The sequence below is a fragment of the Oxyura jamaicensis genome, chromosome 20 (genome assembly GCF_011077185.1).
Source record: "Oxyura jamaicensis isolate SHBP4307 breed ruddy duck chromosome 20, BPBGC_Ojam_1.0, whole genome shotgun sequence".
In the NCBI taxonomy this organism is placed as follows: Eukaryota; Metazoa; Chordata; class Aves; order Anseriformes; family Anatidae; genus Oxyura; species Oxyura jamaicensis.
This window is the reverse complement of record NC_048912.1, coordinates 12,372,193-12,396,321: the sequence shown is the minus strand read 5'-3', so window position 1 is coordinate 12,396,321 and position 24,129 is coordinate 12,372,193. Positions and strand designations below refer to the sequence as shown.

The following is a 24,129-nucleotide window of genomic DNA, read 5'->3' as shown; positions in this document are numbered from 1 at the left end:
GGAAACAAAACACGAGAGCAGCTCTGGGATTTAATACTTCTGTTTTCATTTCTTCCCTGATCGTATTTATAAATATATCATTGCTTATGATGCATAGATTGCTTTTCACATCTGATCAGATACAAGTACGCAGAATGGGAAGGTAAGAGACATAATTACTTATTCTGACAATCTTCTTTAATTTAAGAATCTGACCATTTGAGTCAACCTTGCAGTTCAAAATAAAAACCTGCTGCTCTTAACAAGAAGGGGCATGTACTTGCTTTCTTACACACTGTTGGTTCTAACTCAGTCATAATCACAGATCTGATCCCAACAGCAGGAGAAGTTAAGTTTTAATACTGAAATTGAACAAGACTGCAGTCATAGTCAAAGAGTTATGGGGGAAAAAAAAGACATCATCCATGAAAGCCAAGAAAGCCAGCGTTTTAAGGATGCACCGTTCAGATGCATTAATAAGGCATATGAGATGAAATTAAATAAAATGTGCAAAGTGACAGAAACAGAATTATCACCTTTTCTGTAGTGCACATAAGAAAGAAGTTAGAGGAGCACTACAACTTTGTTTTGTTTTGTTTTTAAACACAGTAATTCCCACTAGTGGTGATACAGTAGAAAGAATGATAGTCAAAAAAAAAAAAAGCCAACACTAAATCTTTGAGGTACTGCATTGTTCTTGTGGCTGGAATATCTAACCTAAGACTTCTCAGAACATTACTTAAGATTCCTCAAGGAAACTAGAGAGCTCAGAACTGAGTGTCTGATGAGTGTTCTGTGGCTAGTTTATACACCTATTTAGCTGCTGCCAGCATTTAAAGATAGCTATTTATGCTAATGAGGAAATAATGTCAATCATTAATTGCAGCTGTTTCACCACATTGCTCCTCCAAGAGGCTAAATACCTGTATCTCCTCCTCTGAGGGAAAAAAAAGAAGAGTTTGAGACAACTAAAAGGAGTTATGGTACAGAAACAGACAGGAAGGACCATCTTATTTTTATTTTATAATCTTTGACAAACAAAAATTGAGACTTCGCATCATTCCAATTCAGACAGACAGCCAACATATCCTGCAGCGGGTGAATTTCAGTAATTTTCACCAGATATTCTTTTATTTCCAGAATTAATTACCTAATGCCAAACAAAATCCCAGTTTCCAAATGAACGTCCATCATGGTGTAAACTTTCAAACTTTGTTGGAAAACATTTGAGACACCTCAGAGGTGAAACTTTCCAACGAAGCACTCCAAAACATATCCACGAGCTGTGTCCAATGCATTAAAAACAAAGAAAATACAACCAGGAAGGAAAAAAAAAAAAACACCTACACACAGATATTACCTAACCAAATGACTTTTTTTCCTTCCAGTAGAGTTCATAGTAGTTCTGTATCCTACCACTTGACTGGCCTTTGCCCTCGTGATTGTTCTGTCTTCACATAAATGTCATACAGTTCTCTCAAATGCAACAACAATTCCTCTAGGTTGTCTCCTGTCAACGCAGACAATGCAATGACCCGGTCACCTATCTGCTCTTTAAGCAGTGGGAGATTAATCCTGGACTGAGCAAGGTCAATTTTATTCCCTATGACAACACACGGCCTCTCCGACAATCCATTTTTGTATTGTTCCAGTTCGTATTTTAAATCTTGCAGCTGAATCCACGGCCGAGGCACAGAGAGATCCACCACATACAAGAGAAAGCGGCATCGTTCGATGTGCCTTAGGAAGGCCACCCCGAGGCCCCTGTTTTGATGAGCACCCCTTATTAGGCCAGGAATGTCAGCAACTACAGTGAGAGAAATTTCACAGTGAATTGAACACATTCAACAACAACAAAGTCTTTCACTGTCCAGTGCAAGTACTTTTAGAATGACATCTCAATGAATCAATACCAGGGCATACCTCGTGTTAGGTCTGGCTATCATGTTTTACAACCCCCAGATTTAGATTATGCCAGTGAAGACAGGATTCAGATTGCTAGCTTGATATTAAGGGCACGTAGAAGTGAATGACAAATGGGCTTTCAGTTGTTTTCAGCTACATTAAGCTTGAATTCTTGCTATTTCTGTTGGACTTCAATAGAATTGCTAAACTTCCTCCTACAGCATTTCAAAGATAAACCCACCTGACACAAACTGCTATCAAGGTACAGACAGCGTCCTGTAATTTTTACCTGCCACTTGTTCGTAGTCTTCATAGTGGACAATGCCAACGTGGGGGTTTAGGGTTGTGAATGGGTAGGCAGCCACTGCTGGCTTCGCGTTGGACAAGGCTCGCAACAGCGATGATTTCCCAGCGTTGGGAAAGCCCACCTGGAATACAAGCATTTAAAGCCATGGTTTTAGGCTAATACAAAGGAGAGGAAAAAAAAGTAAGCTTTTGCAGATGTGGAAAGATTCTTCTAGCAATAATATAACACTAATTTTGCATTCTTGCTTCTGAAAAGCAACTTGGTTTCCTTTTTTATTTTTCCTAACTCCTCTTATTCATTCCCATAAATACTAAAAAGGTCAAAACACAGAAGGATCACATTATATTTTTTGTGCACACGCAATACGTATTTATTTTGTTCTGAGTCAAAAATGTATACCATAAAATCTTTTACCCTGAAAAAACATTATGGCTTTGTCTTGCAGTTCATATTTTACCTATTTTCTGATTGTGTGATTTATTATTTTCCAAAATAATTCAAAATTAGTTTTGTCCCTAACCAGTTCAGTAATGTAGCTTGACCTGTAACTAACCAGGATGATTACAAGTCTGCAATCTTACAGCTCTCAGTCTTGATATCCAAGAACTTGGCCTTCCAAGACGACAAGAATTTAAACAAACCTATCCTACAAAGGAAGCTACTCTGGGATATCCTAGAGTTGACGTACCACAAATACACACATGGCCAATAACCTCTAGATGAAAGTAGATCAAATCTTAGATTCTCCCATCTACTGATGTCAAACACACTGAATACTTGCCAGAGGAAATAAAGTACAGAATTTTATCAGATTTCCAAATTTAGCCACTTCTCACGTTTTTGGCACTGAGTGTCCAGCTGGACATAGAATTAGATGTTTTGATCCACCAACGCTAACTCTTACTCTAAATAAATTTGTAAAATTATTCTAGACTAGACAGCTATTTTGCCTGAACAACAGCAATAACACTTGGCAGAAATGCGTGATTGTAACGGTTTTACCAAACGGGGTCAAAACGTTTCCATACTTAAATACAAAATCAGTTTAAGCCCTAAATTGACTTAGCACTCATGTCTAAATGGTATTTGTGTTTCAGAGGATGCTAAGCCTAGAACTAACAAAGTCAAATGTTTAATATCTGAAAAAGAAAAATATGAGTATTAACTATAACTTTATATTTTTCTTTAAAAAAAAAAAAAAGAAAACAAAAGCTAATTTAGAAGAGTTCTCCACAGTGTATTGTCCATCTGCAGATTTTGCAAAGCCTGCCGTACATCATCAGTGAATCTGTTAATCACTGGTGAATCTTGAGCATTGCTTTTCTACATATACTGTTGATTTTAGCAGAAGTAGGATGACATTACATAGCAAGACAGTGACAGCTCTGCAAATCACTTTGGACACCCTTCTACCAAACATCAGCAAGAAAGCATCAAGTTGCATCTCTAAACAAGCAAACCAAAAGGTTAACAAAAAGGTTACCACACATTATTTCTTCAGTCAAATGTCATTGTACAACGCTAAGGAAGTTGAAAAACCACTGCTACGCTCACCAGTCCTGCATGAGCTGTTGTCTTGAGTTCCAGATGGAGCACCCTTTCCTGACCTGGCTCTCCTGGAGTGAACAACATTGGAGCTCGGTTTTCATTGGAAAGAAAAAAGCGATTCCCTTTCCCTCCAGCTCCTCCATAAGCTGCAACGTACTCTTCACCATGTTGCGTGAGGTCAGCTACAACCACCCCGTCCTCCTTAACCGATGTACCTACAGGGACCTTAAAATGAAGGGACATGTAATTCAGTGTAATCCTTGCAAACCCTGCAGCAGAGCTGCCTTCAGCAGACCCAGCTAATTTCAGATTTGTTGAATGTTATTCCTGTGTTCTCATGCTGGGCACCTGACAGAACCCAAAAAAGAAGTGTACTGCAAGAACTGTCAGACTGCAATTCATTAAAATGTCAATGGTACTGTAAGCCACTTTCTCTCCTTTTAAGCACAGAAGCCTAACAACAATAATGAGCTTACAAACATATTGAAGGTGTGCACCAAAATGGGCACAATGAAGATAAATATATGAAAGAAAGTAAGTACGCTCCTACTTAACAAGTTCTGTGTTCTGCTTTCTCTAGGCATATCATCCCAGAAGAGAGAACAAGTCAGGACAGCATTTTAGTCTGATGTACCTTCCACAGAAGTCTAATTTTGATGAACAATTTACAGCAGTTTGATCTGCCTGTGTGTCAACCAGCCCTGTTCCTGCAGAGACAGCATACAAGGCTCCTTGTAAAAATGTATACCAGAATTTTCTCCCATCCACCATGAAAATCAACAATGTCAATATAAAGCTAACATAGCAGCCAGAACTTACTTTAACATACACACTTGCACCATTGGCTCCGTAACAGTTTCTGCTTCCTCCTCTCCCTCCATGAACACCCTGATAGAAAGGGAGGACTGAAGAAAGAGATTTCATTTGCTGGTCGGCTGTAAAGCAAAACACATGGATCTCAAATGTGGTGTTTCAGTAGAACAGGCAAAGTAGAACCACCTCTTAGCTGTTCTTTCCTTTCTGAATATCCAATTCACTGTGTCAACAGCACATATCAGGGAATACTGATGTTAATTTGTGATGAAGTTTAACTGCCTTTACTTATCTTCTTAGGTTTGTTAACAATGCATTTCATTAGCTGGCCATTCCAAAATGGACAGAACCACCACAAAATTCTCTGGAAAATGCATTCTCCAGATTAGCAGATTTTGCAGGAGGGTGATAGCAGAAGCAGCTTTATCTAGCTTAAGAGTAAAATTTGTTGGGTTATCATTACAGTCAGGTACCAGCCACTAAAACTTCTGCAAAGTACTGTGTTTTTTTAAATGCTTTCTAGAGACTCTCCTAGGGCTGTTGGTGTCATTTATGTCCTTTTTACCATGGCTCAGGACAAAGAATAAAAAACAAAGGCAGCTTAGAGAGAAATTGCCTTTTTTCCTTTTTTTTTTTTTTTTTCAACTGGGGGAGTAAGGTGTTAAGACAACTGAAGACAAAACAGATTTGTTGACTTTTACCTTTCAAAACAACATGACCTCCATCACCCCCATTTCCACCATCAGGACCTCCAAATATTTTTCGAGGTTCACTATAGAAGGAGTGACCTCCGTCTCCTCCTTGTCCTCCAACCACACGCACTCTCCGGTGATCCACAAAATAGCGTGTCTGCAAAGAGGATGAGGTTTGTACCTTGTAAGTGCAGTTTATCAGAGTCATCTTCCAGCAAGCTGACTGTTCTACAGAATTTAATAATGCACAGACCTGCTGTTTTCTGTCATGACAAGTTCCACTGAACAGGTGAAAAAGATCTTTGATGTCATTCACAGATCACTTAAATACAGCCTACTAAGGATAACACTGTAGAAAATCATATCTTAGTTTTCAAGTGTTTTTAAGAACCACCTTAAAACATTGCAAGTACATGCCAGAGGCTATGTTGATATAACCTAATAAAGCAACTCAGATACCAGAAGTGCAGAACTCACATTAGGAGCGCTAATAACAGAGAAAGTATCTATTTAATGCAGTTACGTACTGCAAACACAGGTAGCTTAAGAGGACTACCACATTACAAACCAGAATCACCCACTAGTTGTGTTCCTACAGATGAAAATAAAATGGAAAAAAAAATCTTTTTAAATGGAACTAGAATTTACAAAGAGGACATAGTGCCTGTGGGGGAGAGATGTTCTCACAGCAATTCACTGCCTTCTATACCACGTGATGAAAGTAATGCAAACTTCAATCTTTTAACAATTAAGAAAACTATTATAAAGAAAAAGAATAATCTTATTTGCAAATAGAATAAGTGGAGTTAATTGTAATATATATCATAACCAGTTGCTTAGTGAGCAAAAATGAAGAGAATGGAGGGGATTCCAGGTTTTGGCCCTATTTCTGACACGAACTTGGTATCTGACTTCTGGCAAACCAACTGTTCTGCACCATGCTTCGGCTTTCCTGTCAGCACAGGAGGTTTTTGCTAATTAAATATCCTAAACAGTATACGTGGGATAAAGAAGCATTGTGATACCAAGCTAAACAACTGCCAAAGTACAGAACTCTCGCATAACTCCGGTCACGTTATGCTCTGTGATTTCTTAAAAATATTCTCTTAGAGAAGTATTTGGCACCACCATACGGCAAGACGGGAAACTAACGCTGCGAACTGAAAGTGACGTATCGATCACTCGGAAATAATAAATTCTAAACCAAAACAGAAGAACACGAGGGAGGAGCACTTTGCAGATCTCGTCCACAAAGCGTAGCCAGCCCAGCAGCTGATGCCCCCCAAGGCACGCCGTTTACCTCAGGACTTACCAATTTCCTTTCCGAAATGGCTCTTTTTTGCCTCAGCCGCCTGTTCTTCCCGCACGCGACGCGCGTTGTGGAGAAAGCCGGCTTCCCCAGCAGCAGCAGCCCCAGGAGGGGAGCGGCCCGGCCGCCCAGGACAGCCCCGCTCCGGGGCAGCGCCACGGCCCCACACAGCGCCATGGCTCCGCCACGGCCGGGACGCGCAGCCGCGGCCCGCCCCTGCCCCAGCCCCGGCCGTTGAGGGAAGGAAAGGCGGGAAGGCACCGCCCGCCACCGCCCCTCAGCCCCGCCCCGGCGGCCGCTGCCCTCACAGCGAGCCCGCGACACCGACATAACGCCCGTGAGGGTGCCGCCGGGCGTCGCTGTCTGCCTCGGGGGTCGCCTTGAGTCTGTCAGCCCTCTCGCCTCGCCCCACCCATCGTTAATTGGGCGTTAATTAGGCATCCACCCTTCGCCCTCAGCGCTGGAGCTGGGACAACCTCTGGGCGCACCTAGTGGGTGCGACCCCAAGGCATTCCCCATTGCCCTCTGTGGTTTCCCCTCAAAAAGTCTGTGTCGTAAGAAAAGCACCACCAACTTCATTTCCAGATAATTTTTAACCTAAACAATTGTCAAGCATTCTGTATTACAAAACAGAAAATGATACAGTTAATGGGAGAATTCAAAATGCTGGCATCACTTTGTTTCCACATTGACACATAAAAATGAACAACACATTAAATAAACGTTTTGTTATTAACAATTAGAAATATTAACACCAAAATCATGTATAAATTAGGAAATAAATGTACAAACTATTTCCAAAGTGCTCTTTCAAATACATTATATACACAACATTCAAGAAGTTCTTAATGTAAGACATTTCAGATTGATGTAATGTTGCTGTTTCCTTTTAAGCGTTGATCGTATTCTCTCAGAAGTATTTCAGCACTTTCAAAAACCACATAAAAAGGCATATTTCCAAGCTGGCAAAGAGCAATATTGCATTCTTCTGGCTACCTGTAATATTAACATATTGTAAAGAAAACCATCTTATTTCTTTTCTGTTCTTTGATATTTGAGAGTACTTATTTGTATGAAAACACCAGCAGGAAAGATGAGAGAAATGAGGACTGACCAGAAATATCTTCTGTTTTATCAGTTATTAAAAATGTTAATGTTGCAAGGGCAGTGCTTGGACAACATTTGATAGCTGTCACATTTGATAGCAACATTGATCTTTAGCTGTCCAGTTAAAAAAATTTCCTCTACAGGAAAAAAAAAAAAAAAATGTAATGAAGTGAGAGGTTTTTTTATTTATTTTACTCATGGTCCTGGTTTTTCAAAATATGAAGTACCATAACTCAAAATCCCATAAATACACCAGTTTAGATATATGAAAGGAGAACATCTTACAACATAGGGCAAATTTACTCTACATTGTAAATTTTCAATTAATCTGCTATTCAAAATTGCTCACGGACTATAATCATCCTAGCCTTTTGCCACAGAGAAGTTTGGACATGTTACTTCATTCAGCAGTTATAAAAGCACTTTTTAAGTGCTTTATTCAACACTTTATAAGGACATATAAAAACAGAAGTGACTTCAATTATTCATACTGCCTTTTACATACCACTAGTTTGTATTTCTAAAATCTCCCTCTATAGTTATTTTCTCACTGGTTGACCCCATTAACAATTCCCCTCTCTATATGTATATTGTTTCACAATTAAAGCTGAAATCAGTTGCTTTTCTGGGGAAAAAATAAATAAAAAGGATTTTTCTTTTTTCTTCTGAACTATTTCTGTCACGGTACAAGAGAAAAACGAATATGATGGTAAGCTGTAAGAACAGTCAACCATAAAATTGACAATATTTATGGTTATAATGCTTGCTGGAAAATCTGAGCAAGGGCTATGGGAGAATCAGAAATAAAGGAGGATGCCAGCCACCCGCCTGTGAAATTTGGCATGAAAATGTATATATGCAAGTAATAAAAATTGGAGTAGCATATTTAAGACCAGAATTTTGCCAGATGTTTTTCTCAGCTAAGCACAATATGAAGCAATATTGACATCTAGTAGGCTGACACTGCAGATCTCAGAGCTCCCTTCTATTTTTCTTTCCATAATAGAAATATCTTCGTTTATAGATATGCATATATAAAATGTGGCCCTAGTGATTAACGTATCTTTCAATATAAGTTTTGATCATCTTTCTGTACCGTTTACAATAAAAACATGGACTTACGAAGATTACTGAATTATAAGACTTGGGTAGTTCACTCTGGTAGGTATTGCAGAAATTGCAATTAGTCTTACTTTTATCAGATAGTATGGAACTGTCTTCACATAAGGAACGTAACCTCCCTATTATTCTTAAGAAGTAAAGTTAAGAGCCATGGATTTCAGCCCCTGGCAGGTAATCTATAACGCATTTAGTTTAAAAAAAAAAAAAAAAAAAAAAAAAAGACCAATGACCTACCGTAGGATATTTCCCGGGGCTGAGATATGACTGAATGGCTTTGTATTTAGCCAGAATGCCAAACAGCCTGGCTGTCTTCCAGAATGGGGGCACAACTGTGATCAAATGATCCTAAAGCTATTTAGAAACATCAAGAATGGGGGGGGAAATTAAAAACTTCTGCATTGTATCAACATACAGTACTATACACAGCACCAAATATCAAACCATTAAAGCATTGTCTTGTTACCAGTAGTGCACTGCTTCATATCCAGCATGAAATGAACACTGTTCACATACAGACGCTGCTTTGTGCTAAGGGGTAACCAACATATTACAATTAATCAAAACTGTCGGTACATCCAGTTCAAAAGATGGATATACTATTGAAATGAATCTGACACGGGATCATATTCTTTTATTGCTGATAATTTCCATATTGTCCCTATAAAAAAAAAAAAAAAGAGAGAAATAAAGATGTTGGAGAATAACATATCAGAGGTTTGCAAACAGTGAGTTCATTTTCTGTTGGTTTATTAATGTTGGAAGACCCACCCAAGTATCACCAATATGCCTGCACCAAATTAACAGATATATTGATGTGAGGAGTTAATAGATAAATCTGCTTTCTTGTAGTAGAGATTTAGATGATTTACCTGCTCATAGCCATAAGGCCTCTGTTGCTGAGCGGATGGTCCTGTCTGAGAAGCTCTGTAACTTCCATATTGCTGCCCCTGTCCCTGTTGGTAGCTTGAATACTGTGAAGATGCTCCTTGCGCAGGACCTGCGAAGACAACGAAATCTATTAATAAGGCTTGATTTGCTATGGGAAGTTCTTACGGTTAACAAAATGTAAAATGTGAGGGCAATAAAGTAAGCTTCACGAGTATGAACTGTGAGTACATTTTGCCTAGACTTCCCCAAGTTGGTTCTACATCCCTCTGGGAAATCCTATATTTCTCAGGTCTTCCAAAATGTTACCCTGAATCTACGGTTTTGAGAAGCATCAATAAGCTCCCAGCCACAACTTCCCCCTGCAAAAACAGAACAGGAGCAGAGTACTGCAGCTGTCTGGAGTGTCAAACATTACAAACCTGAGGAAAATTAGCAAATTCTGCATCTTTAGAAAGAGGAATCCAAATGTTAACATTAAAAACCTGAATTTGGGGTTTAATGGAAATCCTTTGCCTGGAAGCTAGTATTTAGAATATTCCCAATCTCTCCAGCCTGTTTTTGTGCTGAATAACCTGATATGGTTACTCACTTTCAGAGACTCGGATGCATGCAGCTGTCCAGAGAACTCAAAGGCAGCCATCAGACTTAATTTGATGACGATGGGGATCACAGCTCCTGGTGACCAGAATGGTTCCAAAACCCTGTGCCAGTGTTAACTGAATGTTCAAATCACTTCCACATTTTTCTTTTCACCTCAGTTCCAAGTTTACCAAGGATTAATATGGCATTGCAAGAAATTTAAGTGAGGGAGAAGTGATTCTCCAGATTGTTGATGTTATTTTTTATGCCAGTTGCAGAACTATTTGCTGTGTAGGAGGCCTGAGAACACATACAGTGACCTCCTACCAATGCTCGTCAGGAAGTCAACATGAGGCACGTGTACTGGGTAATTTTCTCAATTTATCAAGAGAGAGGACTCAGGATGCTAACATAACAGTATGAAATGCAGTGCTCTACTAATGATGTTACTGCCCAGAATCCCTTTTCATGCTATGCTGTTTGGCTATTTATAGTATGTGGATGTCCAAGGTTAATCAATAAAATAGTTTACACCATGTTTTAGATTAGGAATGGAGACATCGGGTTGAAGTATTGCAAACACTTGACTGGTCAGTGACAGTTTCCTTACCATATCCTTGCTGTTGTCCTGGGTAACTCTGTTGATTCGGGTATTGCTGCTGGGAATACGTTTGCTGTTGTGCAGCTCCCTGTTGGTATCCTGCCTGCTGCTGGCTGTACTGAGAATTTCCTAAAGAGGGAAAAAATGGAATAGTTTGGTTATGGATGAAGCAGGTATTTCATCATACATGCTAATCATAAAGAAAATAAGGGAGTGAGGAGCCCTGGTGTCGAACTCATAGACAAGTACCCTTTTCAGAAACAGATGTTTGCATTTTGCCAATCACTGTGAGTTTATTTCTCTAGTGACTTATAGGATATTTGAATGGGAGAGAGTTGTTTATACACATCATTAAACAAGCAACCTGTTCCACCAGGATTTGTTTTACTCCAGAAGTGTTTCAGAGAAGAAAGAGTCAGAGCTACAAAGATAAGGGTGCCAGGGTAAATAGCTGTTTTTTCAGGAAGCCCTCCCACTGTATTCTGTTCCAGATAATGATGTTTATTCATACAACCCAGAAAGACAACACATTTAGTCATTACTGATATTTTTAAAAACATCTACAATGGAAATTCCATTTGCGGTATCCTGAAATAACAAAATGAATGGAGACTATATGGAGGACATTGCTTTTCCAAATTGCCACCCCGCTGTATCATAATAAAGTTAATTTTCAGGTCAGATGCCTTAATAGCATCACGGAATGTACTGATGTTCAGAGTTTTGTAGTGGTAGAACTACAGACTCAAAATATGGGTGATTTCATTTAGCACGTTGTTTTTCACAATTTGTAGGGTGAATTAAGCAAGAGCAAAAAAAAGTTGGTCCTGGAATAAACGCAGTAGGCGTTCTCACTCCAGGTAAATTTTCATTTATAGCTGCCATTTTTTTCTAGCTCTGAAACCCATTTCTAACTGCAGCACATTAGTTTACCTTAGTAAGCATAACCTCTTTAATATAGCCATTTTTATTTGCATTCTATTAAAAAGTTCATTAAACAGTTTTATAAGAGTGGAGCACATTCTGGAAGTTTATTCTCTCACTGAAAAAAAGGTTCACTATCCATAGCTGTAATTCCACCTGGCTCAGCTACGCCTGAAGATCATTTTTCTAATGAATATCAGACTATGCACAAGTTATTAGTGATCCCACAAGGCTGCAGAGCATAACTACCTCACCATACCATTACTGACATGATACTGTGGATACAGTCTGATATGGTATTGGTACAAAAATGCTATACATGGCTGAATTCTATTTTCTGGACACTAAATAGCAGCTTTATAATGCAGACACTGCAAGTCATGTTTTATATTTTGATAAGGATGATGTATCCTTGGTCAGTATTTCAGGGGAATAGAGCTTTGGTTTATGAAAATTACCAAAGTATTTTCCTACCTCCTTCATAATAGTGTTGTGTAGAGTCATCGAATGATCTGTCATAGCTCTGCTCTGTATAGGATGACTGCTGATAGGCATAATCACCATGTCCTATAAGGAATTGCAAAGATTTATCATGTACCTTGTTATAACTCACTATACACTGTTGACTCCATATATTATGAAGTTGCTTATGCACAAAGATGAGGCTAAGAGAAAGTCTGAATTTGTGGCAAGGAAAGTCACACCCCCAGGGAAATCACTAGGATATACGAGTCCCAGCTTGGCTTCTTGTTCTTTCTGAAGTGTGGGTATGCAGGATCCCATGCAGTGGGAATAAAATTTTCTAGCACTTAAATTGGGAACAAATCTTAATTTGTTTGCCACGTCCTTGGATATAGCAATCATGCCGGTCTACTCTTTACCGGTATTACAGTGACCAGAGCTTAGAGGAATTACCGTCTGGATAGTATTGCTGATTCATAGGTTCTGATGAGCCTTGTCCATGACTGTACTGTTCACTGTAATATTCTTCCTGACCCATGTACTGCTGTGAGGAACCTGCAAGGTAAAGGCAAGAGAGAGCACACTGAGCCCATGGACTCCTAGGAGATGTTTTTTCTTATTTCTTTTTTAAGAAAACAATGTTTACATCTGGATAAGTAAGCAGGCTATGTATGTTCAGAGCAGTTTCAAAGATGCTTTGCTCACTGAAAAAATGAAATAACTTTGTATTTTCAGAAAAAAGCTAGTTGAAACTGAAATTATGCAAGTGTCAGCAACATGTCCTAAAACCACTCACTTGGGTGTCAATACCGAAAGAAAAGGCTACAATTCATCTACTAATCTGAGTTATTAGAAAGCACAGGAATGTATGCCATGCTCAAGAACACAGTTAGAATTAAATATATTACAATTAATGTATTTATTTCTTAGCAAAATTCTTTTTATATTAGAATCAGTCTAGCAGTTTTATTACCTCTCTGAAGTTTTTCCAGAGGTGTTAGAACATGGTGGCTATCCTCTGGAATTTTCCTTGCTTTGGCCTAATTTTTCTTATTAATTGCTGGCAAACTATATCTTGTTTGCAGAAATGTGTTCCTTGTTAACTCTGCCATTTTACGGCTGATCCAATACCATTTGAAAGAAACAAAAAGGTTTCCAATGACTTCAGTGAGCTGCATATCAAACTTTTCTTCTTTTCTTTAGAGATATATGATCTCTTCTAGACAGAATTATTTCTAAACACCTGAAATAATTAAAAAAATACACTTGAAAAGAGATTAAAGTTCTGGCTGTCACAGTACTTCCAGCATTTCAGATTTCCTGTCTTCCCAGATGGGATTCTCTATTCATAAAAGTGGCTTGGAAATCTTGGTGACTTACCTGCCCTACATGATGGGCGGAATATCATCAAACTACTGGTAATTATATCAAGAAGCTAATGATGGGTTTTACCTTGCTGTGAAGCTCTGTAGGGGCCCATCGGTCGCTGCCCCATCATACTGTTGCCCTGGTTGCTCTGACTCATCATGGCAATGGAAGACTGGCCCTGGTAGTGTTGGCTCCCTCCTTGTGCCGAGTTGTAATGTGACGTTGCTGCTTGCTGGTGCATCATGGAGACTACAACATACATGGAAAATACCATTTTATAAAAGGATATGACCGTCTTCTCCCTAACCTCTTTGGAAGCAAGTTAAAACCTTCAACTAACTCACAACCTGATTATTCTGTGATTTTTCCATAGGGGGAGATGTTTTCCTACTACATGCATTTAACTCTTCTGCACTGTAGTCAGAAAAGGATGTTCTTTACATGGTTAGTTCTTGCCATTTGTTTCAGTCACGCATTTGAAAATACCTCTAACCTTGATAATTATTACCTTAATTAAAAGAATGGAATCATTATTACACTAGGATTGAAGAAAGAAGAACAGATATTTGTTCCTCACTCCTGGCTCATTCATTGCTGCATTTGTTTTCTAGTCAATTCTTTCTTCTACTTTGATCTTATTACATACCTGATGATTACACAGTTTAAATAAACTGACATTCCAGTATTTATTTGCTCCCTACATTTCATATTGTCTGAAAGAACAAGCATTGGACATCCCATTCAATACTCAGTAGCACTCATTTTTACAAGTCAAGAGATAACTTCTGAGTTGTCTGCTAGCCTCTCTATGCATAAAAAACATGGTAGTAACATAAAAATGGTAAACGTGCTATACCCTTTGGCTGGCAGGCCCTTTCAGCTAGGCCAAAGGTGCTTTTCTGAGCCCTCCCACAGGTGTGAGATTTGCCGCCAGGGCCTACTGGATAGCACCGCTGCACCTTTAGCTAACTAAAGGCCTCTTTTCCACAATTCATTGTTAACCACAGCAAGTCAATGGAAGTTGAAGCAAGTCTGAAACTGTTCTCACTTCCTGTGGTGCCCAACACCTTAAAATTCAGAGACATCTTAAAGCCTTTCCTCTTGCATGTTTGCCCCTGTCTACAGAAAATATTTACAGAACACATTGATGTGTGGTAAACCTCTGAGGTCACTGAAAAGTCAAGTTGGCCCAGAAGGAGGAAGAGGGAGTTTACCTGGATTAGACTGCATGTTGATGTTTGTTCGAGAGACATAATTGCCTATTGACCCCTGGCCTTGCATTGGCACATTCTGAGATGCAGGCACTGTATGGCTATAACCAGGCCCAGTTCCATGACTGCTGACAGTCATACTCAGAGAGGTTGTGGGCATAGTGTTCTGGCCTGACTGCTGCATAGACACGTGATTAGGACCTAGAAAAATTAGAGAGAGCAACAAGAAAATCTGTGCTATTATTGGCAAAGTACAGTGAGCATTAAAGCCCTCGCAGCCTTTCTAAAACATGATAAGGCAAAACAAAATGAAAAAATCCTCATTATTAAAATTCCCTGGTATCTACAGACAAATTAAAATTGCCTCCTGCAAAATTAGAGTGATCTTCCTCTTCCTGGCTGCCAAATCTAGGTATACAGAATTGCAGACAAGAAGAAAAACATCAGCAGCACCAGCCTACAGCCAGTTCCTCACAGGCTGCTGCAGGTCTTGTAGGCAGCAGAATGAACAAATGCCAGTAATTTCATATACTTCAGAAAACACACGCACTCTGGTAACATCCCAGCCTTCTGAAATTTGTTCTTTCCTTCCTCCTGTCCTGCTGCCGACTCATCTTCCCCATTCACACAAACGGTGACGATGGGGGGCACAGCAGTGGCTGATAAACTCCTTGCACATTGCTGCATTCAGGCAGTTCCCCTCTAACCATGGCTGAGGCTTAGTAGCACCAAGGGACCCTTCCCTCCAAGGGCCAAGAGGACAGGCCTGCCTCTCCCCTTTCCTGAAGTTTGCCTGGAAGAACCTCAGACTTTCAGAAGATAAATCTTCCAAGTCACCATAATCATCATCACTATTGTTGCAGCACTCCCTGTCTGATATCCCAGTATGTAATTATCAGGCTGCTCCAATTGTATCCTGATATTGGGAGTATCATCCTCCTTACCTGGCAGTATGCTTATTTTTTAAAAAAATCTATCACTGTTGGATAACTAATACTGGGGAAAACTGGTCCTGGTTTTTGCTGATAGTTGCTGTAAAGACTTATGAACGTGTTTTGAAAAGTTGTTTTCACTGGGTATTGTTACTACATAAATTGCGATAGTATGTATTGTTATCTATCTAAACTCAACTGTGTATTGTTGTCTATCTAAATTAATTTAGACAGAATGGAAGACATGCAGAATCCCCAGCAGAGACAGAATTGTGTTGCCATGTTTAGATAATGATATTTCAATTCAGTTATTAAGCGTATCTCCAGCCTCTGAAAAATGTATCTAATTTTCTTAGTGCAAACCTGATTAATTGCTCTTAATGATATTTATAGACATCAAAATGAGAAAAATTGCTGTTGATTATTATATTTTCCTCTGATGGAGAGGAGCAAGCAGCATTTTTAACGGGAGATGAACAGATCTAGGCCTACTGAAATCAGTAGAGCCAGAGATACACATACTGCTACGTGTTCTACCTGTTCATTACACAGCTTCATCTCCACTAGATGAAAAATTTTCACAAGTTCTAGAGCCCATGTATCCACAACTGTTTGTGCATGCTTACTACTAACTTGCAAAAAATGCTGTCCACTAACTATTGACAAACATTAAATAATTTCTCAGTCTATCGATACATCAAGTGATGTGTCACACAGCAAAAAAACAAAATGATGTTTTGACTGATTTATTCTAATACTTGTGCTAGTTAATAAATCCTTCTAAAAGAAGGCTCAGATAAAGTTAATAACCCCCTTTTACAGCTGGAACTGTTTAAAGTAGGTACCTCATCCATTAGTTTAAAAGGTACCATCAGCTTGACCACAAATAGATTTTTTAAAAGTCCAAAGTAATTTCATGGTTTGCATCTGCTCTTGAGTCCCCCTGCCAAGGTCTGTGATTTTTACAGTCAGATATTTCTATTTATAGAAACTGTTTTTCTCTCTCTGTCACTTTGGGAAAGACCCACATAAACAAGAGCTAACTAAATAATCATTAAATACAAAATAAATAAACAGATTATTCTTACTATAAAATGCACAAAGTAAAAAAAAAAAAAAATCCCTTTCAATGAGTTTCTTTTCAGTTGTGAGAACAAAAGAAATAGATAAAGTTGTATATTTGTCTTATCCATATAAAATGTCTGTGCAAACTCTTTGGCTACGTAGTTCAATCCCTGCAAGATTCTGTGGAGGACAAAGAATGACATAACACCATTTTATTTTTAAAAAGGCATTTCTCCTAGAAAGCCTTTGCAATCTAAAGGCTTGGTCGTACAGTCAGTTATGCAAGCAATCCTGATTTACCCTGGCCAGCCCCACCGCCTTCAAGAGAAAAATACTGCAATATATATTTTTTTAACTAAAAACTTGGAGGCATCTTTACTTTGTGATTTTCATTACGCCTATTTTTTATTATTTTTATTTTTTAATAACAAACACATTTTTTAAAATTTTCCCTACAGAAATACTGAGCAGCCTGGAGTCCTTGCAGAACCCAACATCATTACTGACTGTAGCCATTTTGTGATGATTTCAGCATGTGCCTGAAATCTCCATATGCCTGAAAGGTGAGTTAGGAGAGGTCTTTTACAGCTCTCTAAGTATATTCTGCATTAATGATTTTGTTGCCAAGCAACAGCAAAGCAGCACAAAGGGGACCAAGGCTCACCATTGCTAATCTGACTCTGCATGAGGGAGGAAGGAGGAAGGCCCGTCCCAATTGCATCACTGAGATTGCTCTGTGAATGGAGAGATTGGTTGGATGCACTCTGAGTCATTCCTCCTGGGCCCAAGTTTATGTTTTGCGTTGGAGGCTGCAGATAACAAGGAGGAGAAGCAAATTTTTGGTTAGGTTTTATTTAGAAAAATAATAACCCCCCAAATTAGCCTGACTATGACTAAAAGCTGCCTCAACTAAACGCGTGCTTTCCTCACTTTTTAGGCTTGCTTGAGTAAACCTTTTTTCTTTTGACTAGGATGTGCAAATGGCATTCAGCATGACACAGGGAAGCCAGCAGGCAGCACAGCGAAGATCTCAAAATTGGGCTTATAATAGAGCCTGGCTTCTGTGCTCATTCTTCTGTACTAACGTGAATTTCATTTTGTGCTGGTCTGAAAGTAACTGCTGAGGGTATATGCGTTAGCAGAGACTATACAGAGGAACGTTGACAAATTGACCCTTGTCAAGCACAAAGCTGTTTTGTGGTAGGTGGGATACTTTGAAAATCAATCACTTTAGCAAGAATAACACAACGTTTAAAAATAAACCAAAGCCCAAATGCTGAATTCAATTTTTGATATAAAACAGTGGCATTTTTTTCCTGAGTAAAGAATACAGTAAGAATAATTAAAGCATAGGAAATCTGGAAAAAATGGATTCTGTTCAGATCTGTGACACTGCAGCATTTATAGGATATGGAACTTAGGCCACAAAGACAGATATTAACACGAACATCCCGAAGAATGTGATTCAAATACAGTTAAAGTAACTTTTGATTTGTTTAGGGGGCTACATGACCACTTCAAAACTTTTTGATGGAAAAGTACTAAAAAATGGTTTCCTGATGGTGATCAGTAACAGTATGAATGAACATTTCCCTCTGGCACTGTAAATGTTTCTGATGGTAGCACTGGTACTTACAGCAGGAAGCAAGGACTGCATATTCTGGTTAGAATCTGCTATTGTTGCCAAGTAAACGAGGTTTCTGTGCAAGATTTGTTGGTATCTACAGAATAAGGAGTAAAGCTTATTTGGAAAGGGTTAACAATACAGAAAATTACAACCTGATTTTCTCTCTTTTTTTTTTTTTTTTTTTTTTGCACGTTACAAATGGCTAGTGAAGTTACATTAGCCCACTTTACATCAGTCATATGAATAGCAGTAGTACTGACCTATTTCTGTGCTGCCATGATTTTTAACAGGGGGTTTGACACCCAACTTACAAATGGGTGAACCTGAGGAAAGGGGGAAGCAAAGTACGCAGATTTCTGAAAGAACTTTGAGTGAACTGTAAAGCTGGGATCTCAGGATTTCTTTGAGTACTGACACTGGGTCAGCTGCTCTAACAGTCAGCCACAGCTTCTTCCTCTCTTTAACCAGGGTCCTAGTAGTAATGAAACTCCCAAACCCCAAACCTGTTTGCCTTTCCAGCAAGATAAGAACAAGATTTTTTAAGAGCGCTTTAACTGGAGTGTTTACTCAAGTAAGCACCACCAGAACCATGCATGCTTCTTCACAGTTCTTGATGAACTGGAAAAGCTCGTAAGGAAGAACAGGAGAGCATCCAAAAAGCAAACTACAGCTGCACCACTGAGCAAAGTGAAGAGCCAGACATGGAGAATTCTATAACAAGGCAAGAGAAAATACTTTTTAGCATGATTTTTATTCTGATAAGGGGAAAATGTGTGGAAAGCAGTAGAAGTGGCAAAAATAAAACCAGGATGGTGATATGAATACAAGAAGCATGAAACTTGGTAGCCTCCTCCCAAATGCACACATACTCCCATAGTACTGCCTTCTTTGCAGAAGCATTCAGTGCTGACCTTCAGTGCTCAAAACCTTCAATGGATTAATTTCCAAGCAGGCAATGCATGCATTATTAAAAATAGTTCAAATCTTGTATGTTGAATTAACCAAGAACTGAATCATAAACTCACTTAGACATTTTTTTGGAAAGTGCAGCTCTTTTGGGTTTGGCCCCGTAACTTGACCTTTCATGGGGCAGATTGGTTATTCCTCCTGACTGAGACTTTAAAGTTTATAAAAGCATTTTACTTTCAAGATTAGGAATAGTAAGTAAAACAAACTGGTACGTCTACATGCATATTGTTTTAGCCATAGATAACCACTGGTGATCCTTACCATTTTATTACTTTCTGATGAATCTATGTTAAACCTGATTCTACTCTTATTTAATAAGTCTGTATAAAGCAAATGGTCCTATATCACCAGGTTCATAACCCTCTATGATTATTTTAATAAATGATCTGTTAAAATATTCAAAATAATAAATTCTTGAATATTTGGGGGAAAAAAACACTAAAACCTCTGTCCCAAGAACAAGCTACATTTCTTAATACAGGTGAACATAAAAAGGAAATAGTCCAGGTATTTTCTTAGTGGCCAGTACGCAGAGCTGTTCACAGCACTGTTCGTGAGAAAAAGTACACCAAAACTCTCTGACATACCCCGAAACTCATGATACTCACTGAGTACATTCTGCAGTTTTCCCCTTGCTCTGGTAATCCATAATACATTGTATTAGGTGGTGGTTTTCATCTAGCATCTGCATAAAAGAAACATGATCAAAACACGTTACTCTGAGAATCATATCGAAGTCCCGTGGTTTTGACATTCCGCGTTCACCCTCCTTCACCATGGATCGTGTTTTGTGCACTGCTGTTGCTTTGGGATATTACAAAGTGCTTTTCCAATCCTTCCTTTATGAAGTTATCTTCATATGAGTTAGTTGAAATACCCAACAAAGAAGAATTAACGGACTTGCCTTTTTTGCTCCTTAAATGCCAGATAGATTTTATGTTGATGAAGGAAATCACCTTCTCTATGAAATACCTCTCTCCCTCATTCTAAAGTATCACACAACCCTTTGAAAAACTTCAGACTTTTATTTCCAAGTAAGAAACATACTTTGAAACAGTTTAAACCTTTTTGTTTTCCTGCATGGAACTTGTGCCTGCAAACTTTTGAACTTTGACACAATATAAAATTTGCAAGGCTGGATCCACTGAAACCACATTTAGGAAAATCACATCCCAATTTGTCCTTTGCGGTAGTTCAATTGAAATACAGGGAGGGCTTCAAATGAAAATACAAAGTAACTGTATCCCAGTTAATTTGCGTGTATCGGTGGCTGCTAGCTTAGCTTCATTCACTGAAATCTACTCACTGACTTACTTCAAAAAAAATCAGGGCTGCTGGACAAAATGCCACCTGTCATTTAATGAACGAACTTACCAGGCAGTGAAAAAAATAAAATACCCTTTTGCTTGTTTCAGAATTTCAAAGATACTAGCAAGCTTTCTGCAGGTGAATGAATGGAAAAATAGCAACAGTATTTACGAATTTATATTTGCCTCTGGGAAAAACTCACTACATAATACAATTTGTGGGTTCCGCTGCTATTAAGTGCTTGCAAGGTTGGGCCTTGGAACTCAGGTATCAGGACGTAAGAACTCATCAGAAAAGTGTAACATCTTTTATACAAGCTAAATATGAATTAATGTGTGGGTACGTGTTCTGATCAGAACAGGTTCCTGACCCATTCAGATGCAGAGGGCTAGGTTATAGGAAAATGAGCAGGAGAGTATTTTCTTTGCACTTGGTCTGGCCAGTCACCCCCTTGCAGAGCTTGGCATGTCCTTCTCCTTGCTTGGGACTTACAAGTTGGCCAGAACTTCGCTGGACACCCCTATCCACCACCGGTTGCTGCTGGCACCTGCAGCGACCTTGTCACCCAAGCCAGCAAAGGGCCGAGGACCAGCAGGATGGCTGGGTGCTGTCCTCAGCCCTGGTGGGGAACGCCGGAATTGTGCCAGCCAAAGCCCTGCTCCTCCGGCACGCGCTCACCTGGCAACCTAGGAGCAGCAGGTAATCTTAAGAGAAAATACTCCTGCCTGACTCACAGCGCAGCTCCTTGTTTCACAGTCTGTATTCATTGCTGTACACAATTTTCACCGGTGCCAGTGGAAATCCTGTATGCAAAGTATCTAACACTGTCCTTTTCAACTTTCACTGGCAAACACGTTTTCACATTCAGTAAAGGTATGTATTCCACACCAAGGCTCCAAGCAATACCACAGATATCTTTGTCAGAAAAGGGCTATTATTCTTCCACAATTAGCTGAAGAACATTTTGCTTACTGAAAAAAAGGAAACAGGAATAATGCTTTTCCTAACTTCCCAGAAAAAAAAAACACAACAGAGTTCTGATCTCTGTTGCACACAAGAAATCATAGTTCACTGCCCTAAAAATGATATTTGGTGAATCATTTTAAAGCATCATCATCACTGCTGTATTGACAAAAGCTCTAACTTCCTCCGCATGATTTATTTTAGGATGATAGTGTGTAGTTGAATAATAAAAGCTTTAACGGACTATTAAAATTGAGTTAACAAATAAAAATAAGCAGCTTATTTTTTACAAATGCAAATAAGAATAACGTTGTTTCTCAATAAAGTTGGTATGTTCTAAAAAGCTCACTTTAGTAAGAATTTTAATGAGTTTGTAGCCCAGCATCTGTTCCCTCCCTGACTGCCCCACTTCTTGTACTTGACTGCAAAGTCCATTTGGTTTCTGTGCCTGCAAGCCTCGCTCAGCATCACTGCTTTGCAAAAAGAAAATCGCTGAAAACCGCCCGACAACACCGGTGAGCAGTCCTGAAGGAATGTGCCAACAAACCTACCTGAGACGGGAGACGGTTTTGGATGGTATTTGTAAAGAAATAACATTGTGAAGCTTCCATAAAGTTTATGGATATGAAAAAAAAAAAAAAAAAAAAAAGTGCTTGGAAATTGAAATGAAGATACTTTGGCTGCCCTTTGCTTATGGATACGGTCGTGTTTTTAAGTACAAACCATCTGAATTAGGAAATTCTGCCCTACCCTCTGCTAATCTGGAGGTTAGAGCAAAGCTCAGCCACCGGAGCATTTTATTATTTAAACTCAATCGGCTAACAACACACAAGTGCTGCAAGAGCTACACAACGTGGGATTCGTTTCCAAACCGTGCCCTGAGATTTCCGTCACACTTCCAGCTCTTACAGCAGTTGTTCTGCCTCTGCACCTGCTCTGCCACAGTCCTCCAATGATGATATTTTTTTTAATTTTCCCTAGAAGTCACAAAAGCGGCACCAGGCAATGGCCCAAACCCCCCCCGCTGCGGAGTTCCCTCGGTGACACTTCCCCGCCGGCCACAACTCGCACAACCGATCCCAACTCCAGCTCCCAGCCCCAGCTGCCACCGGCACCGCACGGCGGGCAGGGACACGGCGAACACGGCCGACAACCAGCGGTCAGAGCACGGCGTGCCCGGTCTCGATGGGCATTTCCAGCCTCCCCGTCACGCAGTTTTGCCTCCTGCAGAGGAATGGAGGGGCCGGGCGGCTGCGCGCATCCCCTGTGACAGGGGGAACAATACCTCCCAGCCCTCTGCTTCGGCTTCTGCACCAGCCCCGCGTGGGGACCTCATCCCCTGAGGGGATCTTTGAGACCTTTGTCACCGAACCCCGATGCCCACAGCACAAATAACAGCAGGTGGAACCGCCAGCGCCCGCTGCTCCCTCTGCCTCCTCCGCGACCAAAATCCCGCATCCAGATACAAAAGAACCCCCTCGCAAATTCTCTATTTTCATTCATTTCCCCTTTCCCCCCCCGGTTTTGGCCGGCAGACCCCCAGAACCCCGTCACGCACTGCAGATGCCTGGCAGCACCTCACGGCCGCCTGCCCCCCCCTACCCCCCCCCGGCAGCGGGCGAGGCGCCTCCCGCCCCTGCCCCGCGCCCCCCCCCGCAGCCATCCCCGCACCTCGGCTTTGTTCCTCCTCCTCCTCCTCCTCCTGCCCACCTCAGCAGCACCTCCATAAAGGAGCCTTCCCCGGGATCCTGCAGAAAATTGCCTGTACCAAAAGCATGCTTTTTTTTTTTAATTTTATTATTATTATTTTTTTAATTTTATTTTTTTTATTTTTATTTATTTATTTTTTTTACCTTCTGGATAGTTTGCTGGGTGACCTCCCCTTTGCCCCTCGGGCGAGCAGAAGCAAAGGCGACCGACATGGTGGGGTGCACTAAGTGCCTATCGCATGCCGGGCGGGCTGCGATAATGTTGTTATTACCCGGCGAGGGGAGCCGCAGTGCGCGGCGGGGGGAGACAACGCCGATGGTACGCTCCGCCACGGGAAAACACCCCCGGGCTCCTCTCCCCCGGCCGCCCCGCCCCGCCCCGAGCCCTCAGCCGGTACCGGAGGCTCTCCGCGAGGAGGCAGCGGTGGGAGTTTGGGGAGGGCGCGGAAACGGGCCCGAGCGGCGGCCGCCGGCTCCCCCCCGCCGGCCGCTCTCTCATGGTGTGGCCCAGCCGCCGGGCTCCCTGCCGCAGCCGGGCGGCTGCTACCGGCCTCCTGCCACCGCGCTGCGTCAACTGCGTAGGGCGGCCGTCAGCTACGCCAAGTGCGGGAGAGAGGGGGAAAGGGGGGCGGGCGCTGCGCCTACGTTAAGTGCGCAGCGCCAGGTTGGAGCCTCCTACGCCGAGTGCGCAGCGCCGCTCGCCTACGCGGGCTGATTACGCCGAGTGCGCAGCGCTGCATG

At 40.7% G+C, this 24,129-nt stretch overlaps 2 protein-coding genes across 2 annotated transcripts; both read right to left on the bottom strand.

Annotated features, from left to right (window-relative positions):
* Positions 1–683: 683 nt before the first annotated feature.
* MTG2 (mitochondrial ribosome associated GTPase 2) lies at positions 684–7,018 on the bottom strand. Its single transcript, XM_035344303.1, has 6 exons — positions 6,557–7,018; positions 5,254–5,401; positions 4,559–4,674; positions 3,746–3,964; positions 2,174–2,312; positions 684–1,786 (listed from the first exon to the last, which is right to left on the bottom strand). Exons 1-6 carry the CDS (start codon positions 6,881–6,883, stop codon positions 1,392–1,394), a joined length of 1,344 nt encoding a protein of 447 aa, XP_035200194.1. The 5' UTR covers positions 6,884–7,018; the 3' UTR covers positions 684–1,391.
* Positions 7,019–7,127: 109 nt separating this feature from the next.
* SS18L1 (SS18L1 subunit of BAF chromatin remodeling complex) lies at positions 7,128–23,869 on the bottom strand. The gene is made up of 11 exons (XM_035344305.1): positions 23,533–23,869; positions 20,017–20,093; positions 18,449–18,533; positions 17,477–17,621; positions 14,819–15,016; positions 13,689–13,853; positions 12,690–12,791; positions 12,249–12,341; positions 10,860–10,979; positions 9,652–9,779; positions 7,128–9,440 (listed from the first exon to the last, which is right to left on the bottom strand). The coding sequence occupies exons 1-11, from the start codon at positions 23,599–23,601 to the stop codon at positions 9,414–9,416; spliced, it is 1,209 nt and encodes a 402-aa protein (XP_035200196.1). The 5' UTR covers positions 23,602–23,869; the 3' UTR covers positions 7,128–9,413.
* Between the last annotated feature and the right edge of the window lie 260 nt (positions 23,870–24,129).

Coding starts and splice junctions, on each gene's coding strand:
- MTG2 (XM_035344303.1), bottom strand. CDS start 6,883: ATGTCGGTGTCGCGGGCTCGCTGTGAGGGCAGCGGCCGCCGGGGCGGG. Junction 3,965..4,558: donor GTGCAAGTGTGTATGTTAAA/GTAAGTTCTGGC, acceptor CTTCATTTTAAG/GTCCCTGTAGGTACATCGGT. Junction 2,313..3,745: donor CAACAGCTCATGCAGGACTG/GTGAGCGTAGCA, acceptor CTTGTATTCCAG/GTGGGCTTTCCCAACGCTGG.
- SS18L1 (XM_035344305.1), bottom strand. CDS start 23,601: ATGTCGGTCGCCTTTGCTTCTGCTCGCCCGAGGGGCAAAGGGGAGGTC. Junction 20,094..23,532: donor CCCAGCAAACTATCCAGAAG/GTAAAAAAAATA, acceptor TCTTTTATGCAG/ATGCTAGATGAAAACCACCA. Junction 12,342..12,689: donor TCAGCAATACTATCCAGACG/GTAATTCCTCTA, acceptor AATTCCTTATAG/GACATGGTGATTATGCCTAT.